The sequence below is a fragment of the Anolis carolinensis genome, chromosome 2, assembly GCF_035594765.1.
Source record: "Anolis carolinensis isolate JA03-04 chromosome 2, rAnoCar3.1.pri, whole genome shotgun sequence".
NCBI classification, from domain to species: Eukaryota; Metazoa; Chordata; class Lepidosauria; order Squamata; family Dactyloidae; genus Anolis; species Anolis carolinensis.
Genome location: NC_085842.1, coordinates 218,655,367 through 218,679,788, shown reverse-complemented (window position 1 = coordinate 218,679,788; position 24,422 = coordinate 218,655,367). Strand labels below are relative to the sequence as shown.

Below are 24,422 nucleotides of genomic sequence, written 5' to 3'. Positions count from 1 at the left end.
ATGTCCTATTCCTTTTCTCATATTTGCAGCTATATGAAGGAAAGGTATCAATGCAGTAATGATGAAAAATGTTCACACATTCAGTGAAACAGCAGTCAGGTTAATTTGGCAAGTTTAATTATTATACCATCTATTATACAAAATATTTTTACAATTTAAAAACATTTCCTCAACAAAAAATCATATACATATATTTAAAGAGCCAATTACACAAAAGAGGGGTCATCGTATACACAAAGGTAACTAGTCTTTTTACTTTACAAGAAACGTATGACAGAAGGAGAATTAAGACATCGGTCCTGCCCTGCACATTTGAGGAGCATTAGTTAGGCCCCATTTTCATCCTACGGAGTGGAGGCATTTTTCCTTGACTAAATACATAGTTGGAGAGCCGCTCCTTTTAACATCTGGGGGAAATGGTGGGGAGAAACAACTACTGTCATAGTGTTGTCAAAGGCTTTCGTGGCCAGAATCACTGGGTTGCTGTGAGTTTTCTGGGCTGTATGGCCATGTTCCAGAAGCATTCTCTCCTGGCATTTCACCCACATCTATGGCAGGCATCTTCACATGCTTTTGGAACATGGCCATATAGCCCAGAAAATTCACAACAACCCAACCACTGTCATGTTTATATTGTGCTCCTGCACAAAGATATGTTTTCAGTCCATGTGTGTTGTACCTTTAATGTTAGCAGCACCACTGAAGGCAAATATATGCCCAGAATCTTAAAATACAATGATATTTATAGCTTATGCCCAGAAAGTTACTATTGATCTGTTAGCACACACTCATTTCCCTTTTTGGCTTCCAGGAATGTTTATGTGTCTACTCTCACAGGCACAAGGCAACAGGAACAGCTCGCCATTTTAAAGGTGCACCCAGTGAGCAGAAAAAGTAAGCAGTTTTCCACAGTATCTGTATCCCTTTGCAGTGAACCTAGCAGACTAAGGAGGGTGCAGAGTCAGCTGACTGTTCCTACTGGGTGTGAGAGAGGCTACAAGAAGGCAATTCTACGCTGCTTAGAGTCCACACAAAATGTAAGCAAGGTCTACCCCAGAGTGACAAGGAAAACAGAAATGAATGAACGCCTAAGTTCCCCTGGGCTATTGGGATATGTGTGTGTGTGTGTGTGTTAGAAATGAGGCTAGCTCATTGGGGTGCGTGTGTGTTCAGGTGGGAGAGGGAAAGAGTTCTGTCTTGCTGAGGAGGGCCCATCCTGCACTCACAGGGGAGCCCATCCAGGAGTCACTGCTGGATGCCAAATGCCTGTAGAAGGGTAGGAAGGTCCCGGGCATCAGCTGCCCCATAGAGGTCACTCTGGCCCAGCATGGAAAGCGCCATACGGAGAGTGCTCCAGATGTTGTCTGACATCGCCCCCTGCTGGCCTCGTGGGCCCCGGCTTTTTTGCTGCATGTGTAAAGCTTCTAGGAAATGCTCCACCGCCTCTCTGTCAAGACAGGAGCACAAGGTGATAGGGCCAGAGACATAGAAAACAGAAACAGACAGACAAATACATCAGCGCTTGTCCCATTTTAGAAACAGGTTAGGATTGGTCTAGCTCTTGATGGTATGGACTATGTATGGACAAACTTCAGTCTTCCATGTTAGGAATTGCAGGAGTTGAAGTCCAAAACACCTGGAGGGCCAAAGTTTGCCCGTGCCTGGCATAGATTGTCAGGAAGAACATGGCAAAAACTGCTCTGAAACTCTGGGGTACCACTGCTGCAAGGGAGGACTGAGAAATACTGGGCCAGATTGACTCAGCATGCAGCAGTATCAATGCCTAAGAATGCACAGAGACAACACACCACAAATATCAGGCAGGAAGGGTGTAAGAAATGACACTGTTCTATAAAGGAGCCTTGCCTGGAAGTTCCCAGATGTCAAAGGTCTATGCATCTCTAAAATTATATAGGAACATTGTATGGGCATTTGCCATTCAACTCTACAAACCATAGTTAGGGAAGGGAGCCAATAGTGGCCAACAGATGTTAGCTCACCTGCATGGAAGTGTCACTAATTTAAGATGGATGTTATGAAACCCCATTAGAAAATGAGAAAAGTTAAGCTTGGAACTAGGTTCTTTCACCAAACTCTCTTTATCAAGATGAAGGGTCTGAATTCAGATTATAAAGAACAGATTGCTCCTTCCTTTAAGCCAGCCTTCCCCAAAATGGTACCTTCCAGGTGTGTTGTACTACACTTCTCCATCACCTCAGTCAATACATCTTGATATGAGGGGAATGCTGTTCTTAACCACTGAAATGAGGAACACCAAGGATGAACAGATGTGTCTATGCTAGCATAGGGAAAGACATTGCTACTACCTTCTACCTCAGCTTGTATTGAGACAGTTTTTAGTTACTTGAAACACATGTGAAAACAAAGTTCACAACTACTCGGGACAATCCATACTCCAAAACACTATAGTACAGGCATAGGCAAACTTCGGCCCTCCAGGTGTTTTAGACTGCAACTCCCACAATTCCTAGCAGCTGGTAGGCTGGTAAGAATTGTGGGAGTTGAAGTCCGAAACACCTGGAGGGCCAAAGTTTGTCCATGCCTGCGACAGTAGGATGACCCACATTTTAATGTTTTATCTCTGTTGTAGCCACAGAGTTACAAGGAGAGATGGGCAGTAAACATTTATTATTATTATTATTATTATTATTATTATTATTATTATTATTATTATTATTATTATCCACAACAGATGGCTCAGAACAGGCACACTGCGACTGGAGCCAACTCACTGTGCTGTCATCAAATCAGAAAAAAAGTTTAGGAATTGGATCTCATATTTGGTCAACTGAACTGGGGACATAAGATTTTCTTCGCTCTCTAACAACTCCCAGCCTTTTTGTCTCATCCCAACTCACCTGTGGGCTCCTAAGTTGATACAGCTAATGCCGAGGTTGTAGCGGGAGCGGATGTAGCCTGGCTGCAGCTCCAGTGCCTGCCTGTAAGCTGCCACAGCCTCTTCACTCCGGTTTCCATTGGCCAAGGTGGCTCCTAGCTTGTTCCACAGGAGATGATCCTGAAAGAATGAACTAGTCAGGCTGCGTAGCATAATGGGGCTTCATAGGCACACCAGAGACATAATATTTATTTTCAAGTGTCCAAAGGTGTACAGACATCCCACTTACTCCCCCAACCATTAACCACCAGATCCATTTCCAGCTGATTTTAAAAGGAGCTTAAGTATTGTATTTCACCAATAGTGGTGAAAACTATGATCCATCCACTGGAAATTCCAGTTTCATCTCTTGATTCTGTGTCAAGAGCTTACTAGATGTGGACAAAACATTGAACTTTCATCTTCAAGTTCTTGATTGGTAATATATGTGAGTGTCCTGATCTATCTTGCAGGGTTGTTGCAAAAACTAACTTGGGTAATGGAGAAGAACTGACAATTCTCAAGTAATACTATGTAAATACTGTACTCCCTCAACTCTAAAACACTTTTTTCTCTATATAAACATCTCTGAAAATAGCATCTATCTTAGAATCGCAGATGTATCTTGATGTATTTTTGTTGTTGGCAGCAATACTGAAATTAGTGTGCTTCTTGCAATCAATAGTGTCTTGTAATTGAAGAAATACTGTATTATTCAACTCCTGGAATCTTGCTCTTGCTGAGATGCTACTCTGTGGAGAGCCGGCACTCAATCAGATTTCAAAAAAGAACATGTAGCTGATATTGTAAGCAACAGCTGCTGTGGCTATGTTTCTCATGCTGCAAATCTAGCTTATTAGATTCCAGTGAGTGTTTATTTAAAATCTCATTGCCTGTAGTTTTAAACGTATTCCCCTAAAATGTTAAGCTTTCTGTCTGAAATGTTTAAGCCAGTCTCTTTGGCTTTACACTTTGATTTTTGACAGTACTATCCCTCCACAGAACAGCATGAACTATGTATCAAATAAAAATAAACATGTGGTTAGGCCGCATCATTTCAAACTTCTGGTAGGGCACTGTGTGACCCCATGTTCTTCCAATCATGGAAATAGAGCCCAATGCGCAGCAACCCTCCAGAAAGCATCAGGAGAAACTGGACGGAGCCAGTTCATGAAGTTAGCATAAGGAGGAGATGTTTGTTAGGGGTATGTTTTATAAAACCCTATTAATACTTGTATGTCCATGGACATAAGCCCTCAATAACAAGCATTTCCTAAGTATCATTTCTCCCGCCATAGGTTTGGGCAGTCTGTCTACAGAACACTCATAGGACCTTTTACTGCACTTCCATGGCTGAATTGCAGCTCTCACAACCCCTATCCAGTACAGTTAGCACTCCATATTCACAGGTTCGGTATCTATAGATTCAACCAATCACAGCTGGAAAATATTTGATTGGAGGGGAATCCAAAGGCAAACCTTGATATATTTTTTTATGCACTATGTGCAGGCATATCTGCTGTAGCCTCTTGCCCTTACACAGATCCCTATGCTCTCTCCGACACTTGTTTAGAATTGTTTGCCAGTTCATGTAAGGGATATCATTTCACTACACCATTTTAGATAATGGGATTTGTGCATCCGTGGATTTTGATCTCCATGGGTGCTCCTGAAACCCAACCCCAGAGAATACCGTGGGCTGTCGGTACAACCTATTGCAAAGGATGCTGGGAGTAACATATGAATAGATACAAAGCGCCCACCATTGTTATCAGATGATAAAATAAAAATATCAAGGGTTCATTCTCTGGGAAGAGATTCCTCTACCCAGAAATCCTATGAGAAGATCATCACTGGCAGCGTGCCACCAGCTTTCCTCTTTCCCAAGCTTCCTTACATTTGGGCGGGCACTCAGCGCAGCAGTGAAGCAGTCCACAGCCTTCTCATACTCGCCGCTCAGGTTGAAGAGGACACCCAATCCACACTGTACATCAGGATCCACAGCAGAGGTGTTGCTTTGCACAGCTGCCAAAAACAGCTCCTTTACTTCCACAAAGAGTGAGCTGGGTGGGTGAAAAAGCACACACACACACATATATATTATTTCAGTCAATGACCCGCATTAAAACAGACAGTAATAGGTAAGTAAAACATATGTTTAGGCATTAAAATATAATTTTTAAAAACTAAGTTAAAACAGTATTAAATATCTGTATTTTTAAATATTTAAATTAAGAGCTGAGAAAAAATAGAACCTTTTAAGACTGTAACATGTGCCAGCCAGCTATTGGTGCTGCACAAAAAGCAGCAATGTTGGCTGTAATTTCAGAAGACTGACCAGCCAAGAAATAATTAATATAAAAACTTCCAGGTCTCCCTGGTATACTTTGTAATATTGGGTTAATAAAATGTTGCCAAAGGCTTGAATAGAATAATAAAATGTGTCCCATAGTTTCAACCACCTCAGCCTCACAGGCATTTGCAATATGGTATGCTGTTATATCTTCTCTTCAGTACTGCAGAATTTAGCCAAAGTAACTTTTCCTGTATTTTTGGATAATTAGATTACTTAGTTATTCTGCTGGAAGAAGACCCTTTCCATTGTCTTTGAAAAATGAAAGCTGCATTGATGTAGTTTAGCAGCTCAGTATATCTGACAGGACGCCATATATTTTCTTTGGCTTTGTGTAACCCAAAGTTAGGATGGTATTTTGTGAGTAGCCAAGGTTTAGGACTTTCTCATCCACTAGCTTTTTCCACCTTGAGTGTAATGCATTGCTAAGGGTCAGAGGGAACAGACCTTTAGGTGTGAAAATCATCTTTAACTAGAAATTTAATTTGTGCATCCAAATCTGAGACTGAACAGAGACAAAAAGAGATGTACCATACTGATGGAAACACTAATTCAGCTCCAAGTATGCTGGCCTGCTCCCTCCCCACTCCCCTGCTGTATTCCCAGTTTCAGTTCATGCCTTCCTAAACTTACTCAGATAAAAGGGAGCCCAAGACACGCTTGGAGGGCCCAAGATCTGGGCCAGTGCTGCCCTCTTCAGGCTCCTTCCCCACCAGGTGAGCATAGTCCGGTTTGTGGCGCAACCAGTCCCGCAGGGTTTCACACGCCTGCTTCTGCAGTGACTCATTGGTGAAACTGACTGCCAATGCCATGAGCGCAGTGAGGTTTCCAGGTTGCAGCTCCAGACACCTGCAGAAGGGAGGCACAAGCACCCACATCAAAAGTTATGAGCAGTACATCCTCCAGATACCCTTCTGGCAGGGAGGGACCAGCCAGAAGTAACAAAATAAGCCAGCAGAAAAGGACTCTGCGTAAAGGCTCTGGATTCCATCATGCCACTTCAGATAGCTTTTCCCAAAGTTATCAAGTACATTGTGCCATAATGCAGAGCTTCTAAACTTTTTCAACTTGCAACCCCTTTTTGCTCAAGAAATTTTTATGTGACCCCAGGTATATAAAATAGGTATACAAATAGTTTAAAAAAATATATTGGGTAGTTACATCCATAGATATGGAGGACCAGTTGTACCACAGCAATAACAATTGGTGCATGCCTAAGTGCCAAGTAAAGGTAAAGTTTTTCCCCTGTCATTAAGTCCAGTTGTGTCCGGCTCTGGGAGTTGGTGCTCATCTCCATTTCTAAGCCAAAGTGCCAGCTTAACTCTACTATAATGTATTAGTGTGGCATTAGAAAATATCTTTAGCATTTGTATATGCACAAGTTCTTTAACATCACATCCCTATTGTATGAAAATTAATGGAACATTTAGGGGACAAAAAAATCAAGCAGAAACCCCTAGTTTTTCTCCAAAGACCTTTTTATCCTAAAGGACTGAAAACAAGGGGGGATGAAATGGGGATTGGGTTTTTTTTCTTCTTTTGGAAGAATGAATGCAATGCCGAAGACAAGGTGCTCATATATATATTCGCATATTAGTTCTAAAAACTACATACCATGAATGCTTTCATGTAAGACTGAGCACATTATCTGATCATTGGAACTCCTGGTATTGATATCCTTTTCTCAATTTTTTTATGGGGATGAAAGTTTTATGTCTGCTTGACACTATGGAGGATTGGAGGAGAAAAAAACATTTTCTTGTTTAACCACTGTGAATCCCCATGGGGAGATAGGGCAGGATACAAATAAAGTTGTTCATTATTATTTTTAACAACAACAATAATTTGGATAGCTTTTTCATATTGATAACACTTTATACTATTTAATAAAATGGCAAATCCAAAAAAGTTATTTACATGCCAAGGCCATAAAGCTTCATTTCTAACAAAAAAAAATTTCAAAAAAAGGAAAGGGAATTTTAAATACTGTCTTTCTAACCTGTACTTCTGATGTAAACAAACATGATAATTTCATGTCAAATAAAATTAGAACAAGTATCATATTGGTATGGAATACAACATGTTTTTGTAAAATAATCAAAATGACATTCAATCTTTAAAGGATGCTAATGTCACCTTTTTACTGTTTGGGTTTTTTGTTGCTTCACATTTTTTTAGAAGTTTTACATCTCTAAAAAGGATCTACATTTTCCGATCCTTCATACTTTTATTGCTGTAAAAAGACTTAACATTCAATCAAATAAGATCTAGCTTACTCTTCTAAATTGTCCATGAACTTGGGTTTTTCTAGACGTCAGCTTTAAGAAAATGTTTTTTAATAGGGTCTACTTAAATCCAATTAATATTCCAGGCCCTTGTTTATAGCTTATGTATTTTTCCTTCCTTTTTCTTGTCTCTTTTCTTTTGAATTGCCTTTTGAAAATCCAATTTAAAAGAACAAGGAGCACTACATTTCAAGCGCTTACTGGGAATCCAACAAAACCTGTCTCAGATTTGCGGGAGAAGAACTGGGAGTGGAACTTTAACAAGAAGTATCATAGAAGTGCCAGATTTTAAATTTCCAGTACACCAGCACTGCAAGCTCTTTGGTTTTAGAACCGATGTTGGAAAATAAATATGGAAACATATTGTTCTTTCACATCCCTCAATAAGCTGAAGACCAAAGGGGTTATTGTGCCAGGCTGGCAACTCACCGTCTGAGGGCACTGATTGCTGCAAGCTCCTGTTCATTCTCCGCTTGTGTGGTGCCCAGGTACTGCCAGGCCTAATACAGAGAGGAGGAGTAATAAGAGTTCTTTATATTGCACTAATCTACTCTGAACAGAGGGCTAATTTTAAAGACCATTTTGTGCCCTGCAAAACATCCCCATCTTTTCAGGTACCAGAGGAACAGGATGAGAAGGAATGCCTCTATGCATTGCGAAGGAATCCATATCAGACTGTATAGCATAGCAGGGAAACCAAATTGCTAGTAAAGGGCACCATTTGGTTGTTTCATCAAACTATGGATACATTTCCTTTACCAAGATCTTTTCTGCGTCAATGATTTCACCCATACTGGATCCAATAAAGTTATAGTGCCACCTCTGCCTCCACCATCTGAAACATTTGAGGCAACTAGATATCAAGGTATATGTATATAAATAAGTTGTCCTTCTAGTGCAAGGGTGTCAAACTCATTTTCAATGAGAGCCACATGAGCCTTATGGTTGCCTTCAAAGGGCCGTTAAATCCACAGGCAGAGAATCTATGGATACAGAGAGCCAACTATAATTTGTTACACAGTCGTTGATGTTCTTTAGGTTTTACCCAGTTTGGGTCTCCAGATATTAACAACTCCCATCACTTTTGAGTATCTGCCATGCAGACTGCTGATAATAGGAACTGCAACCCAACAGCACTTGTACTCTGAGACTGGGGAAAGCTCAATGGGCATTTTAAAGTCAGACATCATATCCACAAGCCTTGTATCTAAATTCGAGCCCCACTTTCTTTACTAAACAGAACAAACTGCTGCCTTACAGATGTTACAGTGCTGCAACATTTGGAGGGCCATGTAAAATGATGTGGCAGTCCTTGAGTTTGACACATGTGTTCTAAGGAATTGTTCTTCTTACAGCTTTGTGACATTCTCTCCACAGCTGAAACCCTCTAACACTAGACCAGTGGTTCTCAAAGTATACTCCATGGAGAACCTTAGGGCTCTGCAAAGCATACTGAGGGGCTCCGTAGTTTCCTCCTCCCCCTCCCCTTTTTCCTCCTTCTTCCTCTCTCCTTGCCTCCCTTGCCGCCAAAAGCCTTTTTTTACCCACCTCCCTCGATGCCCAGATCCTTTCCCCCTCGCTTTGATTGCTTCCAAAACCTTATTTCCCTCCCACTGCTCAGGGAGAGCTTTGATTGTGCTTTTCCTGTCTGGCAGAAAGGAATTGAACTGGATGACTCTTGGGGTGGTTCCCATTACTATTACCACAAAGGCTGGGTGGCCATCTGTTGGGGGCAGTTTGATTGTGCTTTTTCTGCATCGCAGAAGGGGGTTGAACTGGATAGCACCTAGGGTCTTCCACATATTGTATTCCTCTCTCCTTTCTCTTTCTCTCCTTTCTCTTTTTCTCTTTCTTCTTTCTCTCCTTTCTCCTCTTCTCTCCTTCTCTCCTTTGTTCTTTCTCTCTCCTTTATTCTTTCTCTCTCTCCTTTGTTCTTTCTCTCCTCTTTTCTTTCTTTCATACTATGCATAGGAATTTGTCCAGGTTTTTTTTCAATTAGTTCACAGTCTCCATCCCTCTGCCACTGGCCAAGCCTATTTGTCAAATTTTAAAACCAATGCTTCAAAAAGTTTGCCCATGTCTGATATATATACATTATATATAGTATAATATATAAACATTTTTTGGGGCTCCATGAGAAACACTTGCTTCAAAAAGGGCTCCACAGCTGAAAAGGTTTGAGAACCCCTGCACTAGACAAATGCAATATGATTCTAGTTTAACTGTCACAGCACAATCATACAGAATTCTGGGATTTGTAGTTTATTGAGGCACTACAGTTCTCCAGATCCCTAGTCAGTAAATCCAAGAATTCCCTAGAATATTATCATGGCAATAAAAATGGAATTATAACACTATACTTGTGTAGTGTGTGTAACAGTCTCCACTCTACAGCTAGGACACATTTGGAACACCTTCAACACCACCATAAACTCCAGTGTTCAAGACTGCATCCCAGGAGTAAAGTACGAGAAGCTATCTTCTCCACAAATCAAAGCGGTAGCTGCAGCACATCTGTGGCCCTTGTGAGTCTGGCACCTCAATTCCCCAGTGGCAGCCCACTACCTAACCCTTAATAATTACATACATGGATTGCCACTTGCTAGTTTTTAGACACTCAAAATGGCAATCAGTCCTTCCCATATGTGCAATAGCCAAATGGGATATGATCTGCATTGTGTGAATATAAAAATTACCAATCCATATTTCAAGACAGTGCATAAACCATCAGTGTGTGAACGGCTGTGTTCCTAAATCAGTAGTACCATAGCATTCTCTCCTTTGCAAATACCAGAAAATCATCCGGAATTGTTCAATACAGAAGCCTAGCTACACGCTCTTAGGCTGAAAAAGACCGAAACATGCAAAATCACTTACACAGGTGGAATCTAGAATCTTAGCATTTAGCCAATTATGTCACTAATCATGTATCACTTGAAACACTGAAAAAACTATACTCAGAGGTAATCAGAAATTACGGTTTGTTTGCTTTGTTTCTGGCAGAATGGCAGCAGTAAAGCAAAAAGGGGTCTGGAAGACCTGAAAATAGCCTTCATACCTCCACAGCTATCCAGCCATGGTTTAATGAAAGAATGCCTTATGAATGTACATTCCATTTAGGATTTTTAATCAGACATTCTAAATATTGATAACTGGAATTTTTTACCAAAATACGAAAACACAGAGGTCAAGCTAGTGGTGGGTATGTATCTTGTTCTGCAATTCTTTGTATTATTAATGATGCCTTCTTTTGAATGTTGCCAAGACTCGATAATGGCTGCCAAACATTTTCTCTGTGTCCCCACAAATTACATATCCCTTCAAAACCTGCTGTGCAGTTTACACAGGATGCACAAAAAGCCACAATGCAGGTGAGAAAATGCATTAGACTACTGGAGGCTTCCTGGGAAGTATGCAAGGTTCCTTTTTGATATAAAGTGGCTCTTTTGGGGAATCCATTTTATAAGCTGATTCCCCATACTGAAACTGGCTGTTTGGCTAGAGAGAGGATGGTACTTTAGGAATCCGAACTCTGCTGTAGCCATTCTTCTTGTACCACACAGTAACTAGTAAAAACATCCCCACCACCCACCCACAACTGTGCCCAATTCAGCTGAGCAGAAGCAAAGAATACAGCACTGCTCCTTCTTGTCTACTCACCTCCATATGATTGGGATTCTGCTGCACAGCAGCCTCAAAGTATAAGACGGCATTGGGAAGGTCACCTTCTTCCAGGCATTTTAGCCCTTCCTCAAAAGCACGTGGATGATCCTTTACAGGGTTTTCTTCCTCAAAGTGATATCCCTGAGAAGGTGGGAGAGCAAAGCAATTTGAGGAAAGAGCAGCTAACCTTCAGCTCCATGGGATGCTGAACACAGCATAGGAGCTCACACAGATTCGCATCTCTTACGCTATTCTCCACCCAATTCTGGATTCCAGGACAGAGCTGGAGGGGTGTGTGCCTTCCTACATGACCCCACGTTCATCTCCTGCTATCTCAGATATGGAGAAAGAGATGCCCAGCCAGTGGCAGATACAACATTCAGAATATAGAAAGGCTCCCAGAAATGAAGGATTAGGCAGCAGAATGGCAGCAGGAAAGTAACAGCCTTGGGTACTGTTTTCTCTGTACCAATACCTTGTCATAAGTGGAGCTGGCAAGATCTTCATAGTCTGTGAGCCAAGGATGGGCCTCTGCATCTCGCTTGGCCATCTCTTCCCACTCAGCCTGTAGCTTATCCCAGAAATCCACATCAGACTAGAGAAGGAAAACAGAGAAAGCTAAAGAAGCCTTTCTTCAAGGTTCCACAGTAGATATAGTCCCGGGGAGGGGCAGGAGGCTTTGCCCCTGGTTTTCTTAGTAATAGATTACCTCCACAGCTGTTTTGGCTTGCTCAAATTCAGGATCCAAGTTCAACGCGTCCCCAGAGTGCGTAAGCTGATCAACCCAGGCTTCTGATGTATTCTAGGAAGAGAGCACAGTAGGAAGAGATTTCCACCTACCAAGGACAGATATGCCATACCACTTACTTCTCCGAGTATAATGCTGAGCTCACTAAAGCAGAACTGGCTGCCAAAGGCCCTTTTCTGCTCCTAAACTGCATACTGCTCCACACAAGTCCAGATTTCTGATCTGTGGTTCTACACCAGAGGGTTCATTCACAGAGCAAACTGCAAGCCCCCTGAGTCCTACCTGCTGCTGTATAAACTCAGCTGCCCATTGTTCTGCCTGATCCTGGTTTCTGGGGGTTATGGTCACCCGATTTTCCTCGATGGACACCCTCCCATCTCCAATCTGGCGGACAAACTTTAGGAACTGCATGAAGAAAGGAGACACAGGTAAAGAGTGTCACTGTTCAGCCCTTTCCTTTTCACAATCTCTTTCTACCTGGACTAAGACCCCTTCTGCACTGCCATATAAAATTCAGATTATCTGCTTTGAACTGGATTATAAAGCAGTGTAGACTCATAAAATCCAGTTCAAAGCAGATCATGTGGATTATCTGCTTTGATAACCTGGATTTTATGGCAGTGTAAAAGGGACTAAGTGGAACACTGGACTTTGCAAGACGTGCATTAAAAAAGAGACAGGTTCAGCTCCACAGGGAAGCAAGCCAATTGAGTAAACAACAACAAAGATCAGGAACACATTTCCTGGGAGGCAACTGTCAAGCAGATAGTCAGGATAGAAAATCAAATGCCCAGCAAATAGCCCTCAAGACCTATTGCCATCATACACTGCTGGATGGGCAACGCAGGTAGCTCACCCTGTGTGGAATCCTATTCCAATATTACTGCACTCCTACAACACATTGGTGTGGAGAAGCATTGGGAAACTGTTATGGGAATGAGTACCTTTTCTAAGGCGAGAACAACCACAACCAATGACTGTGACTGACAGCAACAGCTACTCCCGCCCCACCCCCAGCCCTTTATTCACCCCCCCCCCCCACTATGGATTCTCTGCTGAAAGGTAATAGCCTGTAGCAAGTTGAAAAAGCATCAAGTCAGCAAAAAAAAATCATTAAATTCAACTATAGACTTTAGCGGGATGTCCATGAGAGCTATATCGTATTTCTTCAATTACAAGGTGCCATCAATTGTAAGATGCACTCTAATTTCAGTGCCAACAACAACTAAAATGCATAAGATACACCTGCAATTCTAAAATGCACCCCATTTTTAGAGATGTTTATATAGGGGAAAAAAGTCTTAGAATTGAAGAAATACAGTAATTACACCTACAAAAGTTTTGTTGAATGGCCAAAGACTAATCAGTGGGCTTAGTGTATGTTCAGGATTTGAAACCATGTCTCACTTGCCCATGTTCAGAACTCAACCATTCCAACAGATGGGCTCACAGTAAGTCATTTAAATTCTAGGAAAAATGAGAAGCTGTACCCTAATTATTTTTTCTCATAAAACCAAGTATGAACTCAACCTACACTGGGCCTTCAGCCAAAACTGTGAATGTAGGCCAAAAGGCCTGATCTAACAATTTTGTCTCAGCTGTTAGGCGGGTTATTAAGGAAATCTTTCATGGCAGGTTTTGCATTCTGCACCCAGAAAGTGATTTTATCATATTTTTGCTCTCTGCAGTAAGGTGCAATCAATGTCATGTAACGACGGCATGCTTTCATATGAAAAGCTCACATGTTAATACAAAAAACCCACCCTGAAAACTCATATTTCCTTTAAAAATAGATTTATTTTTTCTCTGTGAGCATGATATTTAATACTTGTTGTTAAAAAAGTGATAAAATAACCTGCTAGCTTAGGTGGCGACCACCACTTGGTTGGGGGGTTGAAATAAATGAGTACATACAAGTATGCACCCGCTTCCATTCACAGACATCCTCATTCCACATACCAGTTCAACAAGTGGACCTGGGCTTCTTTTTACCTCAGAATCGTTCAGCTTGGGATCATCCACTTTTGAGAGAAAATCATTGGCAGTTTTCTTAAGGTCATCCTCAGGCTGGTACTCCTCATACCTATGATCAGAATGAGGTCCAAAAACCATCTAAAACAATGTTTTTCAAAATGCCTTGAAACATCACACTATTTACATTACATTTTTATTTATTTCTTAGATTTATTACTAGAGTACTCAGCTTAACAGGAGTTGGAATGTTCCTTACTCAACTCACCACAGCCTAACAAAAGCAAAGTGTACCCTAAACTCTTTGTTTTGGCCCATGACTTCCAGTTTGGATACCACCACCTCTCAATACCCTCCTTTTCCCCTTGTTTGCACCTGTCTGGCCTGCAGCAAGCTAGCTGGGAGGCTGAAAATTAGGCCTCTAACTCGGTTTTGGAGCAAAACATTAAAAAGTTGTCAAAATTGACAATCTTGTGTATGAGTGAATCCACTGTACTCTCAGTGCTGAGGTGCCTCCCTGCAGCTCCTTAGAGTAGGTGTCTGCCTATCTTATTAACATGGTGAGGCCTATCTCAAAACAGATGGTGTACTGTCCCTAGGATTCTTCAACAGTTCTTGCCAGCTTCAAACTATATCTGTTACAAATCTACGTGCTTGACAGGGTGCTGGCTTCAAATACATAGGTACATGTACATTTCTTACAATTCAGCAATGTGTTTGAAAAATAAAATAATTGGGTTGCCATGAGTTTTCCAGGCTGTATGTCCATATTCCAGAAGCATGCTTCTCGAACATGGCCAGATAGCCTGGAAAACTCACAGCAACCCAGTGAGTTATGTGGCATCCAAGCAGAAAGGGATGTTATTCCTTAAAGATCTTCCTTATTTGTGCTTTGCTATGTTCACTTCATGCAATCTGCAGGGATACGGTTGTATGTGGATTTGTCTGACAGTCTATTTAATGCAAATCATTAATCTATACTTGAAAGGATCTTCAGAGAGAATTGTATTTAATAACTAATCTCTAGAATAATGTACAAAAGGATGTCACTGAAATTTTTGAAGCCATGAATTACAAACAGCGGAATACAAGAAGTCACAGTGAATGCTAATCTGCAGCAATAAATTTGCAGGGTTTATTTGTATAGCTTTCCCATGCAGCCAATGTACACCAATAGAATATATTTATCATCAAAGAGATCTAGTAACAGGAGGCAAATGTTCTAAAGCAGTGGTTCTCAAACTGTGCTCCCCCAGATGTTTTGGACTTCAGCTCTCACAATTCCGAACAGCTGATAAATGCTGTATTTTTACAAATGTGATATAGCAACAAAGAAGTCAAGTGCATTTATGGCATATCTATCACTGGTATATTTGAATCCTTCGGCTGCAGATGAGCCAATGAAATGGAAATGCAATTTTGAAAGTGCTACTTGGGATCAGAATGAGATTTTGTCAAATTCAAGCTCTCTCGCAGGTAAACTATGGAAAGAAACTACTAAGTACTCACCATTTATCAGCTTGTGTTTGATCTTCTGATTCACCCAGCCACAACTTCTCCTCTGACTGCTCCAAGTATTCTTCTGCCCACTTAGCAGGAGACACAGACAAAGGATCTTTGAAGAAGTGGGAGGAAAAAGAGGTTTTTAAATGTGCCTTTTCCTCCTAACAGGAAGGATGAACTCTCTCTTGGGATGTACTCTCTGCATCTCAGAATAACTAAAGGAGCCTTTCTTACACTTAGTCAGCCCTCTGGCATTGCACTGAACTCACCAAACCTTCACACTCCCTTCTATAGTCCTGCTGATTAGGATTCTCTTAACGAGAATTGCTGAGGATTACATGTCATCTCCAGCATGACAAAAGAGTTTAGGCTATCACATTCAAAACAATGGGATATTATTATAACATTTATATCACATATATACACTTTTGCCCAACTTTCATAAGAGGTTACGCTGATTTTAACTGATGTCAGTCACAGACACAACTCACTAAATCAGTAGGATTCAATTTTATTTGCTCCAGAGCCAATGACACCTAGAAAACAATACATCTTCTGGATTTGGTGAATGCAAGATTGTTGTAATTTGGATTTTTTTTTGAAGGAATTGGAATAGTCAGACTTCACAAAACCAGAACACAGAGAACATTTATGGTGGGGGGAAGGTCCTAGTTACAATTTTGACCTGTCTAAAATAATGTCATAACAAACAGGTAAAGCATTGCTTGTTCATTGTCATTAATGGGGAAAAAAGGAAAAGTCACTAGGTCTCTAGGTTGACTAACAAAAAGTGCAGGATGCCACAGATAAAATATGCCATGTAAAGACTAGCTGGAAAATGGAGCTAAGCCATAGAATCATAGAGTTCAAAGAGATTACATGGGCCATCCATTCCAAGCCCATTCTGCCATGCAGGAAAAAGTATAACAACACTCTGACAGATGGCCATACAGCTTCTACTTAAAAACCTCCACAGGAGACTCCACAACCATCTCAGGCAGCATATTCCACTGCTGAACAGCTCTAACAGTTCTTCCTAACATTTAGGTGGAATATATTTTCCTTTAATTTGAAGGAAATGTGCCTTGAATGCCATTTCCTGCTTCTTGGCATGGGGTTGGACTGGATGGCCCATGAGGTCTCTTCCAACTCTATGATTCTATTGCTCCATGTTCAAGTTGCTAGAGCAGCAGAAAACAAGCTTGCCCCCTCAATGTGAATTCCTTTCAAATATTTAAACATGGCTGTCATGTCCCCCTTCAACCTTCTCTTCTCTAAGTTAAACCCACTCAGCTCCCAAAGACTTTTGATAATTTTCATCACCCTTCTCTAGACATATTCCACGTTGTCAATATACTTCTTGAATTGTGATGCCCAGAACTGAACACAGTATTTCAGGTGAGGTCTGTCCGAAGTAAAAAGAGTGGGACTATGACTTCCCTTGATATATTCCTGTTGATGCAGCCTAGAATTGCATTGGCCTTTTAAGCTGATGCACCACACTATTGACTCATGTTCACTAAGACTCCCAAATCCCTTTAACGTGTACTGCTTTCAGGCCAGGCGTCTTCCATACTACATCTGTGCATTTCATTTTTTCTGCCTATATTTAGTACTATACATTTTCCCTGTTTAAATTCATTGTTAGTTTTGGCTCAGCTCTCTAATGTGTTAGGGTTATTTTGGATTCTGATTCTATCTTCTGGGATGTTAGCTATCCTTCCAAATTTAATGTCATGTGCATTCCTTTTATTCACTTCCTCAGTTATCGATAAAGATGTTGAATAGCATTGGGCTCAGGACAGTAACCTGTGGCATCCTACTAGTTACCTCTTTTTAGGATGAAGAGAAGCACCCTTTGGGTCTGACTGGTGAACCAGTTTACAGTCTACATAACAACAGCACTATCTAGTCCATATATTTATGACATTTCTGGTTTAAAAAACCCAAAACATGGGGGATCTTTTCAAAGGCCAAACTGAAATCATGATATGCTATATCCACAGCACTCCCTTCATCTACAAAGCATGTAATTCTATCTAAAAAAGAAATAAGGTTCATCTGACTTTTGGGGAGAAGAAACCTACGTTGACTTTTTGTGGACATGGCATTCTAGCAGATTGTCTCTTTAATGGCCAGCTCCAAAATCTTTTCTGGCATTGATATTAGTAATTGTTTGTATCATCTTTTCCCCTTTTTTGAAGATGGGAACAATATTTGCTTCCTCTAGTCTGCTGGAACCCCTCCTGTTCTCCAGAAATTCTCAAAGATGAGAGCCATTGGTTCTAAAATGACTTATGCCAGTTCTTTTAATACTCTTGGATGTATTTCATCTGGCCCTGGAGACCTGTCCTGTCTATTCACATATTATGTGCTGCATTTCTCCCGCTGCATCATCACCCCCAAGTTGAGCCCTGTTAACCTTTTGGGAGAAGACTGAGGCAAAGAAGGTGTTGAGTAGTTCTGCCTTTTCCCTGTCTCGTTAGCATTTCACCATCACCTGCACACAATTGCCCTATCACTTCCTCAGTTTTCCTTCTTATTGTTTTTAATCTCTCTAGCAAGTCAGAGCTCATTCAGTGCTTTGACTCTTATAACTTTATCCCTATGTATGCTGACTAGCTGTTTCAATTTCTTTTTGGCGATTTAACCCTTTCTCCATTTCCTGTACATGTCCTTTTAAATCATAGCTGAATTAAAAGTTGTTTTGTCATCAGTTCTGGTTTCTCCTCATTGGAACTGTTTGAAATTGTGCCTCCAATATCTTGCTATTCAGAAATTCCCATCCACCATGAATTCTCTTTTAGTTTACCTGACCATGGAATCTCACTCAGGATAGTTTTTTGAAAGAGAATGGAAATCGTACAATTATATTTTTATCAGGAAGAACATGTGCCAATCCTTTAAGCCTTTGATGTAGTAGAATCTAGCCCACAAAACATATAGCATACAGATTGGTTAATCTCAAGATGCTGCATGATTTCATTTGTTTAACTTGAACAGAGCAACAGAGTTAATTTTCTGGAACAGTTACATTTAGAGAAACTTGACATCAGAAAGAGTTAGAATGAACAATTTCTCAATTAAAAAAAACTCAGGGACAAAGCAAGGTAGCTACCTCAAGTATCTTTGGTGTTATGAATCATTGTTTATTATTACTGTGTTCAGTGGGAGGTGACATAGTGAAAATTTCTGTAATTTCACTGGTCTTAGCTACTACATAACCATTACTTTGGAGAAAGGGGTTATTTACTATTCTGCCTCATACAGCAAAATGTGCTGCCAAAGTAAAGACAGAGAATGCCAAGAAAACAAGGTGCCCCTTATTTAGAAAACCATAATTATATTTCCTAAACTGCTCCTTTGTTTTTATGGCACTACATTGCTTTTTCCTTAGGTACAATTCTAATATCATATCAGATGCACAGAGAAGATGGATGCAGTGAACTGATATATGCAGATTATCCACAACACTAAAAGAACTTGGTTAACAACTGAAAAATCAAGACACCACATAAAAAATCCTTTAGGACAGTGGTTTGGCCTATAAGTCCCAGAAATCCCAGCCAGTTTACCATATGTTAGGATTTCCAGGAGTTGAAGCCAAAACATCTGGGGACCCACAGGTTGAGAACCACTGCTTTAGGAGACACTGCTGTCCCTCAAAATATTGCCTCACCTGTAACCTCAGCAATGAACTCCTGGGACCAGTCAGCTTCATTATAATCCGTAGAAACATCAACCACACTGTCGGCAGCATTAAGGAACTCTTGTGACCAGTTCTCAGACAGAGCCAGGTCTGCAACCCCTGGAGCTGAGGGACAGGGAACAAGTTAACATGGGTATTCAAACATTAGTGAGAGTAGTACCAGTACACAAACTTCCCCACTTCACCCTGTTTCCTAAATTCACCAACTTTCCTCCCAATTCCCAAGGAAATCCTTCCTCTTGACAGGAACGGATGCCATTATCACATGTTGTCATCCCCTTTACTGCTCCCTGTGCAATATTTACCTCTCTGTGGGGCCTGCCGGAAACTGGATTGTTCGATTTCCTGCATCTCAGCCAACAGATCATCCATCTTGAATGTTTGTGGTGCGCGAGACAGCAGGGGGCCATTCTGCTCTTGAAGGAACTCTGCCACCAGCTACCAGAAAGCATTCGGGGGAGATACAGATGGATTGTGTGTAAATACTACAGAATAGGTAAAAAGGTGTTGGCAACTCCAAGACTAACTCATTTATTATGGTACAGTTGTCCCTCCATTTTTGTGGATTTCACTTTTGTCAATTTGCTTATTTGTGGATTATTTGGTGCCACCTCTGCTGCCACCCTACATAGGGCTGCAAGTCTAAGGAGAGTGAGGGAGGCCGTGAACATGTAATGAGGCTTGTATGTTCCTATTAAAAATGTAGGGCAGCAGCAGAGCTGGAGCCTGCCTCCCTCACACACACCCCTATCACCTGCTAACTGGGCCATGACGGGGGCAGAAAAACAGGAAAAGGGACCAGTAGCAATTTTCCCTGTTTTCCTGGGATGAAGCAGGTGGCCCTGCAAAATACAGCAATAAATCCTCTAAGCCAAGCCTCCCCCATTTGTTTTTCTGTTTCAAGTCTTTTTATTGGGGGGAGGGGGCAGGGAGAAACAAGGGTTTTGGCTTAGAGGATTTATTGCTGTTTTGTAAGGCCACCTGCTTCATTCCAGGAAAGCAGAAAAATGTTTCTGGTTCTCCTCTTTGGTTTTCTGTTTCCCCTGAAAGCAGCAGGGACTGGTAGCAATGTCAATGCACAGGGCTTACTTTTCCTCCTGGATGCTATTGGCTGGGGCCTGTGAGATTGAAGTGGCAGCCCCACTGCAAAGAGGCAATGGAGCTATGGCAATCATTGTGGCCCAGTTAACAGGTTAGGGGAGGGAGCAGGGGAGAGCAGCATGGTTCAGTCCCTTCATGTCCCAGAAAGAACAGGGGGAGGGGCTATTTGGGAGTTTCCTCATTTTCTGTGGTCTTGTGTCCCTAACCCCCACCAAAATGGGAGAATGACTGTACAATCTTTTGAGAATTAAGTAAACTCTAGTCACTATAAACTCACAAGTCTTTGTTTTTCCAGCAATACCTAACAAAGCTGCTAGCTAAAAAAACACAAAGTACACCAGAGAATGGGAAGAAAAAAGAAACATGGTAACTCTTACTTCATCTTCTGAGGCTCTTCCAAGAGGTTTAGATATCTACAGAAGAAAAAAATAATTGTTATCCTAGGACTCAAAGGGGGGGGGGGCATTTGAGAGGTGGCACATGCCAAATTTTCCAGGACCCCTCTTTTCCTACAACAGACGACACAATATCTGTACATCAACCCAGCTAGAGCTCAACAAACTTACTTGTAACAAAAAATGTTGCAATCTCAGTAATATCAGTATTGAGAAAAACTCTTGCAAAACAATTAAGAGTCCCATATAACTGGTTCTTAAATCTTCCTGCGAAGGACTTAATGTCCTTAACGAACAATGCAAGTAGGCCTTCTCAGGCTCATTCCCTCAGAAAACTGTGACAAAGCTATCATACATGAATGCAAAAGCAGGTCGCAGAGAGGTTGTATATTTGGCAGAACACCACCAACAACTTTTGGCTCCTAGTGAGGAACCCATCAGACAGACAGACCCCACTACCCCTCTAAAGTTTGCTTCCAAAGTACACTCCTCCCATTCCCATTCCACCCAAATGTGATGGGCTTGCTTAGGGAGCAACTTCAGAGATACTCGCAATGCCTTGGGGGATTTCAAGTCACTTTCTATTGTGATTTTCAGCCAGTATTGGACAATGCATGGGGCGGGTTAGAGTGGGATGTTAAAACAGACAAATAGAGATTAAACAAAGGATCTGCATTAAAATTCATGTTTATGTTTAAAGACTGTTTGGGTAGGTCTGCCAGAAGAGACAGGTCATCACTTGTGTCTTAAATTCCGACAGCTAATTTAGCTGTAGCTGCTCTACCAGCAGGTCATTCCACAGCCCTAGGGTGGCCGATGAAAAGGTGGTGGTTGCCAATCGAGTTCTGGCTGGTTGGAGCAAACGCCCCCCAGAAGACTGAAGTGTGTGGGGTGGATTGTATGGGAGAAGGCGATCCTTCATGTAACCTGGACCCAAACCATGTAGAGCTTTAAAGGTCAAAACCATCACCTTGTACTTTGCCCGAGAACTAAGTGGCAGCCAGTGGAGTGACTTTAGGATAGGTGTGATATGCTCATTCCTAGATATTCCTGTATCCAATCTGGCTGCTGTATTTTGAACCAGTTGGAGTTTCCGAACTTGGCACAAGGGTAATCCAATGTAAAGTGCATTGCAGAAGTCCACCTTGAGGTTACCAGCCATCTTCAGGTCCTCCAAATCTAGGAAAGGGCGCAGCTAACAGATCAGCTGAAGCCGATAGTAAGCACTCCTGGCCGTTGCATCTACCAGGGCTATGAAAAGACCTATCTCTTCCAGCAGGCCTATCCAGACAGTCTTTAAACATGAATTTTAAGTGTCCTTTATTTTGTCTGTTTTGTGTATTTTAGTATGTATTTTGCAGATACAGTGTTCCCTCACTTATCGCTGGGGTTAGGTTCCAGGACCACCCGCAATAAGTGAAAATCCACGAAGTAGGGACACTGTATTTATTTTAATATTTATACATTATTTTAGTAGTTATATACTATTTTAAGTCTTTATCAACCAATTGGTAAATTGTCTCCTTCTCCTCCCGTTGCCGCTTGGGCTCCTTTTCTCTCCCTTTGGCTTCTCCTTCCTCCCTTCCTTAGGCTGTAAATTGTAATTTTTTATGATTTATAATAGTCTTTTAAAGTTTATTGAAAAACCGCGAAACAGCAAATCCGCAGAAAGTGAACCGCGAAGTAGCAAGGGAACACTGTATACATTTTGGTGTGTAACTTTTATGGAGGTACGTTTTGGTGTGTATATTTGTAGTGTTCTTGCTGTGCTTACATATTTTAATAGTTTTGCCACCCACCTCAAGCCATGTCAAAGTCTTTCATGGCTAGAATCACTGGGTTGCTGTGAATTTTCTGGCTGTATGCCCATATTCCAGAAGCATTATCTCCTGACGTTTCACCCACATCTATAGCAGGCATCCTCAGAGGTTGTGAGGTTTGTTGGAAACTAAGCAAGTGAGGTTAATGTATCTGTGAAATATCCAGGGTGGGAGAAAGAACTCTTGCCTGTTGAAGGCAAGTGTGAATGTTGCAATTGATCACCCTGATTAGCACTGAAAAGCCTTGCACCTTTCAAGGTGTGGCTGATTCCTGCCTGGGGGAATCTTTAGCTGGGAGGTGTTAGCTGGCCCTGATCATTTCTTGTCTGGACAAGAGAACACAGAAATGCTGGACCACTCTAACAACCACACGTCAGAGTACACAGAGAAGCCACTGAAATCCACAAGCATGTGGGCAATTTCAACAAAAAGGAGGAAACCATGAAAATGAACAAAATCTGGGTACTAGTATTAAAAAAAAAATTCTAAAATCAGGACAGCGAATAAAGAACAACAAAAAACAGAGGAATTCCAGACAAGAAACAATCAGAGCCAGCTAACGCCTCCCAACAAAGGATTCCCCAAGACAGGAAGCAGCCAAGCTTTGAAACTGCAAGGCTTTTCAATGCTAATCAATTGCAACATTCACACGTGCCTCCAACAGACATGAGTTCTTTCTCCCACCCTGGACATTCCACAGATATATAAACCCTACATGCCTAGACTTCACAACCTATGAGAATGTCTGCCATAGATGTGGGCCAAACGTCAGGAGAGAATGCTTAGAATCATAGAATCGTAGAGTTAGAAGCGACCTCACGGACCATCCGGTCCAACCCCCTGCAAGAAGCAGGAAAATCTCATTCAAAGCTTCTGGAACATGGCCATACGGCTCTGAAAACTCATTGCAACCCAATAAAATTATTATTGTTGTTGTTATTTAATGGCCTCAATTTTGGACGGTCTGAGCCACACTGCTCTTGCTCTCCCTCACACAGCCCCATAGCTTCCTACTTACCACCTCAGCTGTGGGCACTGAGGAAGGCCAAGGCAGGGCCCCCCGGAGTCCTTCCTGCTGCAGACCCTTGTCCTGCGTGAAGTGGCTGGCCAACTTCATCAGGGGGTTGGCGCCCCCGCACTCGGGCTCCACCAGCTCCCTCATGGCCATGACGGGCGACGGGGAAAGGAAGACCCTCCTCACCTGTTGGAGGAGGAAGGGCCATCACTGCACTGCGGGGCCCTGCTCAGCCACATCACGTGACCTGCCAGGCTGGGATTCGCCTGAGAGAGCGAGTGGGAAGCCGAGCTCTCTCAAAACCCACCTAGACACCATCCAGGTGTTTGGGACTTCAACTCCCATAAGTCTTTGCCAACTCGGGCCATGGCCGGGAATTATGGGAAATGAAGTCCAATATTCCCCTGCGGCCCACAGGTTGGCAAGCACTGACACTGCCGCCTGAGGCGTCTCCTCTCGAGTGGCACCTCGAAAGGTGCAAGCAAGGCCGGGGACTGGGCCTCCCTTAGCCTTCCCCACCTCGCCGCCTCCGGCCTCCTTACCTCCCTCTGGGGCTTCTTTTCTGCGCTGAGACACAATACAACCACTCGCCAAGCTTGCAAGGCCTCGGCCCCTCCTCCTACTCCAGCCGCCGCGAAGCCTGGACTGGCGGCCACTGCGCGAGATGCCCCTCCCCTCCCGCTAGGCGCAGCCCCGCCCCCTTCTCCCCGCCTCCGCCAAAGAAACAAGGGGCGGAGGCAGCCCTTAAAGGGCCAGGCCTCCCGAAAGGAGAGGGGTGAACCATATGAACCACGGAGTGGGCGGCGGGGCTTGAGGCAACCCTCACCCCCACCCCGAGAAGACAGGTATAGTTGGAAGAGACCTCATGGGCCATTCAGTCCAACCCCTTGCCAAGAAGCAGAAACATTTCAGTCAAAGCACCCCCGACAGATGGCCATCCAGCCTCTAGAACTCCTCAGTTAT

The 24,422-nt window shown here is 42.3% G+C and overlaps 1 protein-coding gene across 2 annotated transcripts; it reads right to left on the bottom strand.

Annotated features, from left to right (window-relative positions):
- Nucleotides 1–95: 95 nt before the first annotated feature.
- Nucleotides 96–24,153, bottom strand: pex5 (peroxisomal biogenesis factor 5). Of its 2 annotated transcripts, XM_003223758.4 has the most exons (16): nucleotides 24,002–24,153; nucleotides 23,463–23,645; nucleotides 20,607–20,642; nucleotides 19,434–19,566; nucleotides 19,099–19,233; nucleotides 15,426–15,531; nucleotides 13,938–14,028; nucleotides 12,228–12,350; nucleotides 11,907–11,999; nucleotides 11,673–11,792; nucleotides 11,195–11,338; nucleotides 7,964–8,034; nucleotides 5,883–6,098; nucleotides 4,794–4,959; nucleotides 2,880–3,037; nucleotides 96–1,447 (listed from the first exon to the last, which is right to left on the bottom strand). In XM_003223758.4, exons 2-16 carry the CDS (start codon nucleotides 23,610–23,612, stop codon nucleotides 1,246–1,248), a joined length of 1,944 nt encoding a protein of 647 aa, XP_003223806.3. In that variant the 5' UTR covers nucleotides 23,613–23,645; nucleotides 24,002–24,153; the 3' UTR covers nucleotides 96–1,245. The 2 variants fall into 2 exon arrangements, with proteins under 2 accessions (XP_003223806.3, XP_016850810.1); XM_016995321.2 differs by lacking the exon at nucleotides 12,228–12,350.
- Between the last annotated feature and the right edge of the window lie 269 nt (nucleotides 24,154–24,422).

What these genes read in the sequence shown, in the direction of transcription:
- pex5 (XM_003223758.4), bottom strand. Translation starts at nt 23,612, where the DNA reads ATGGCCATGAGGGAGCTGGTGGAGCCCGAGTGCGGGGGCGCCAACCCC. An exon ending in CCGGCAGGCCCCACAGAGAG is followed by an intron (nt 19,234 to 19,433) that starts GTAAATATTGCA and finishes CCTGTCCCTCAG; the next exon opens with CTCCAGGGGTTGCAGACCTG. An exon ending in AAGCCAAAACAGCTGTGGAG is followed by an intron (nt 11,793 to 11,906) that starts GTAATCTATTAC and finishes TTCCTTCTCTAG; the next exon opens with TCTGATGTGGATTTCTGGGA.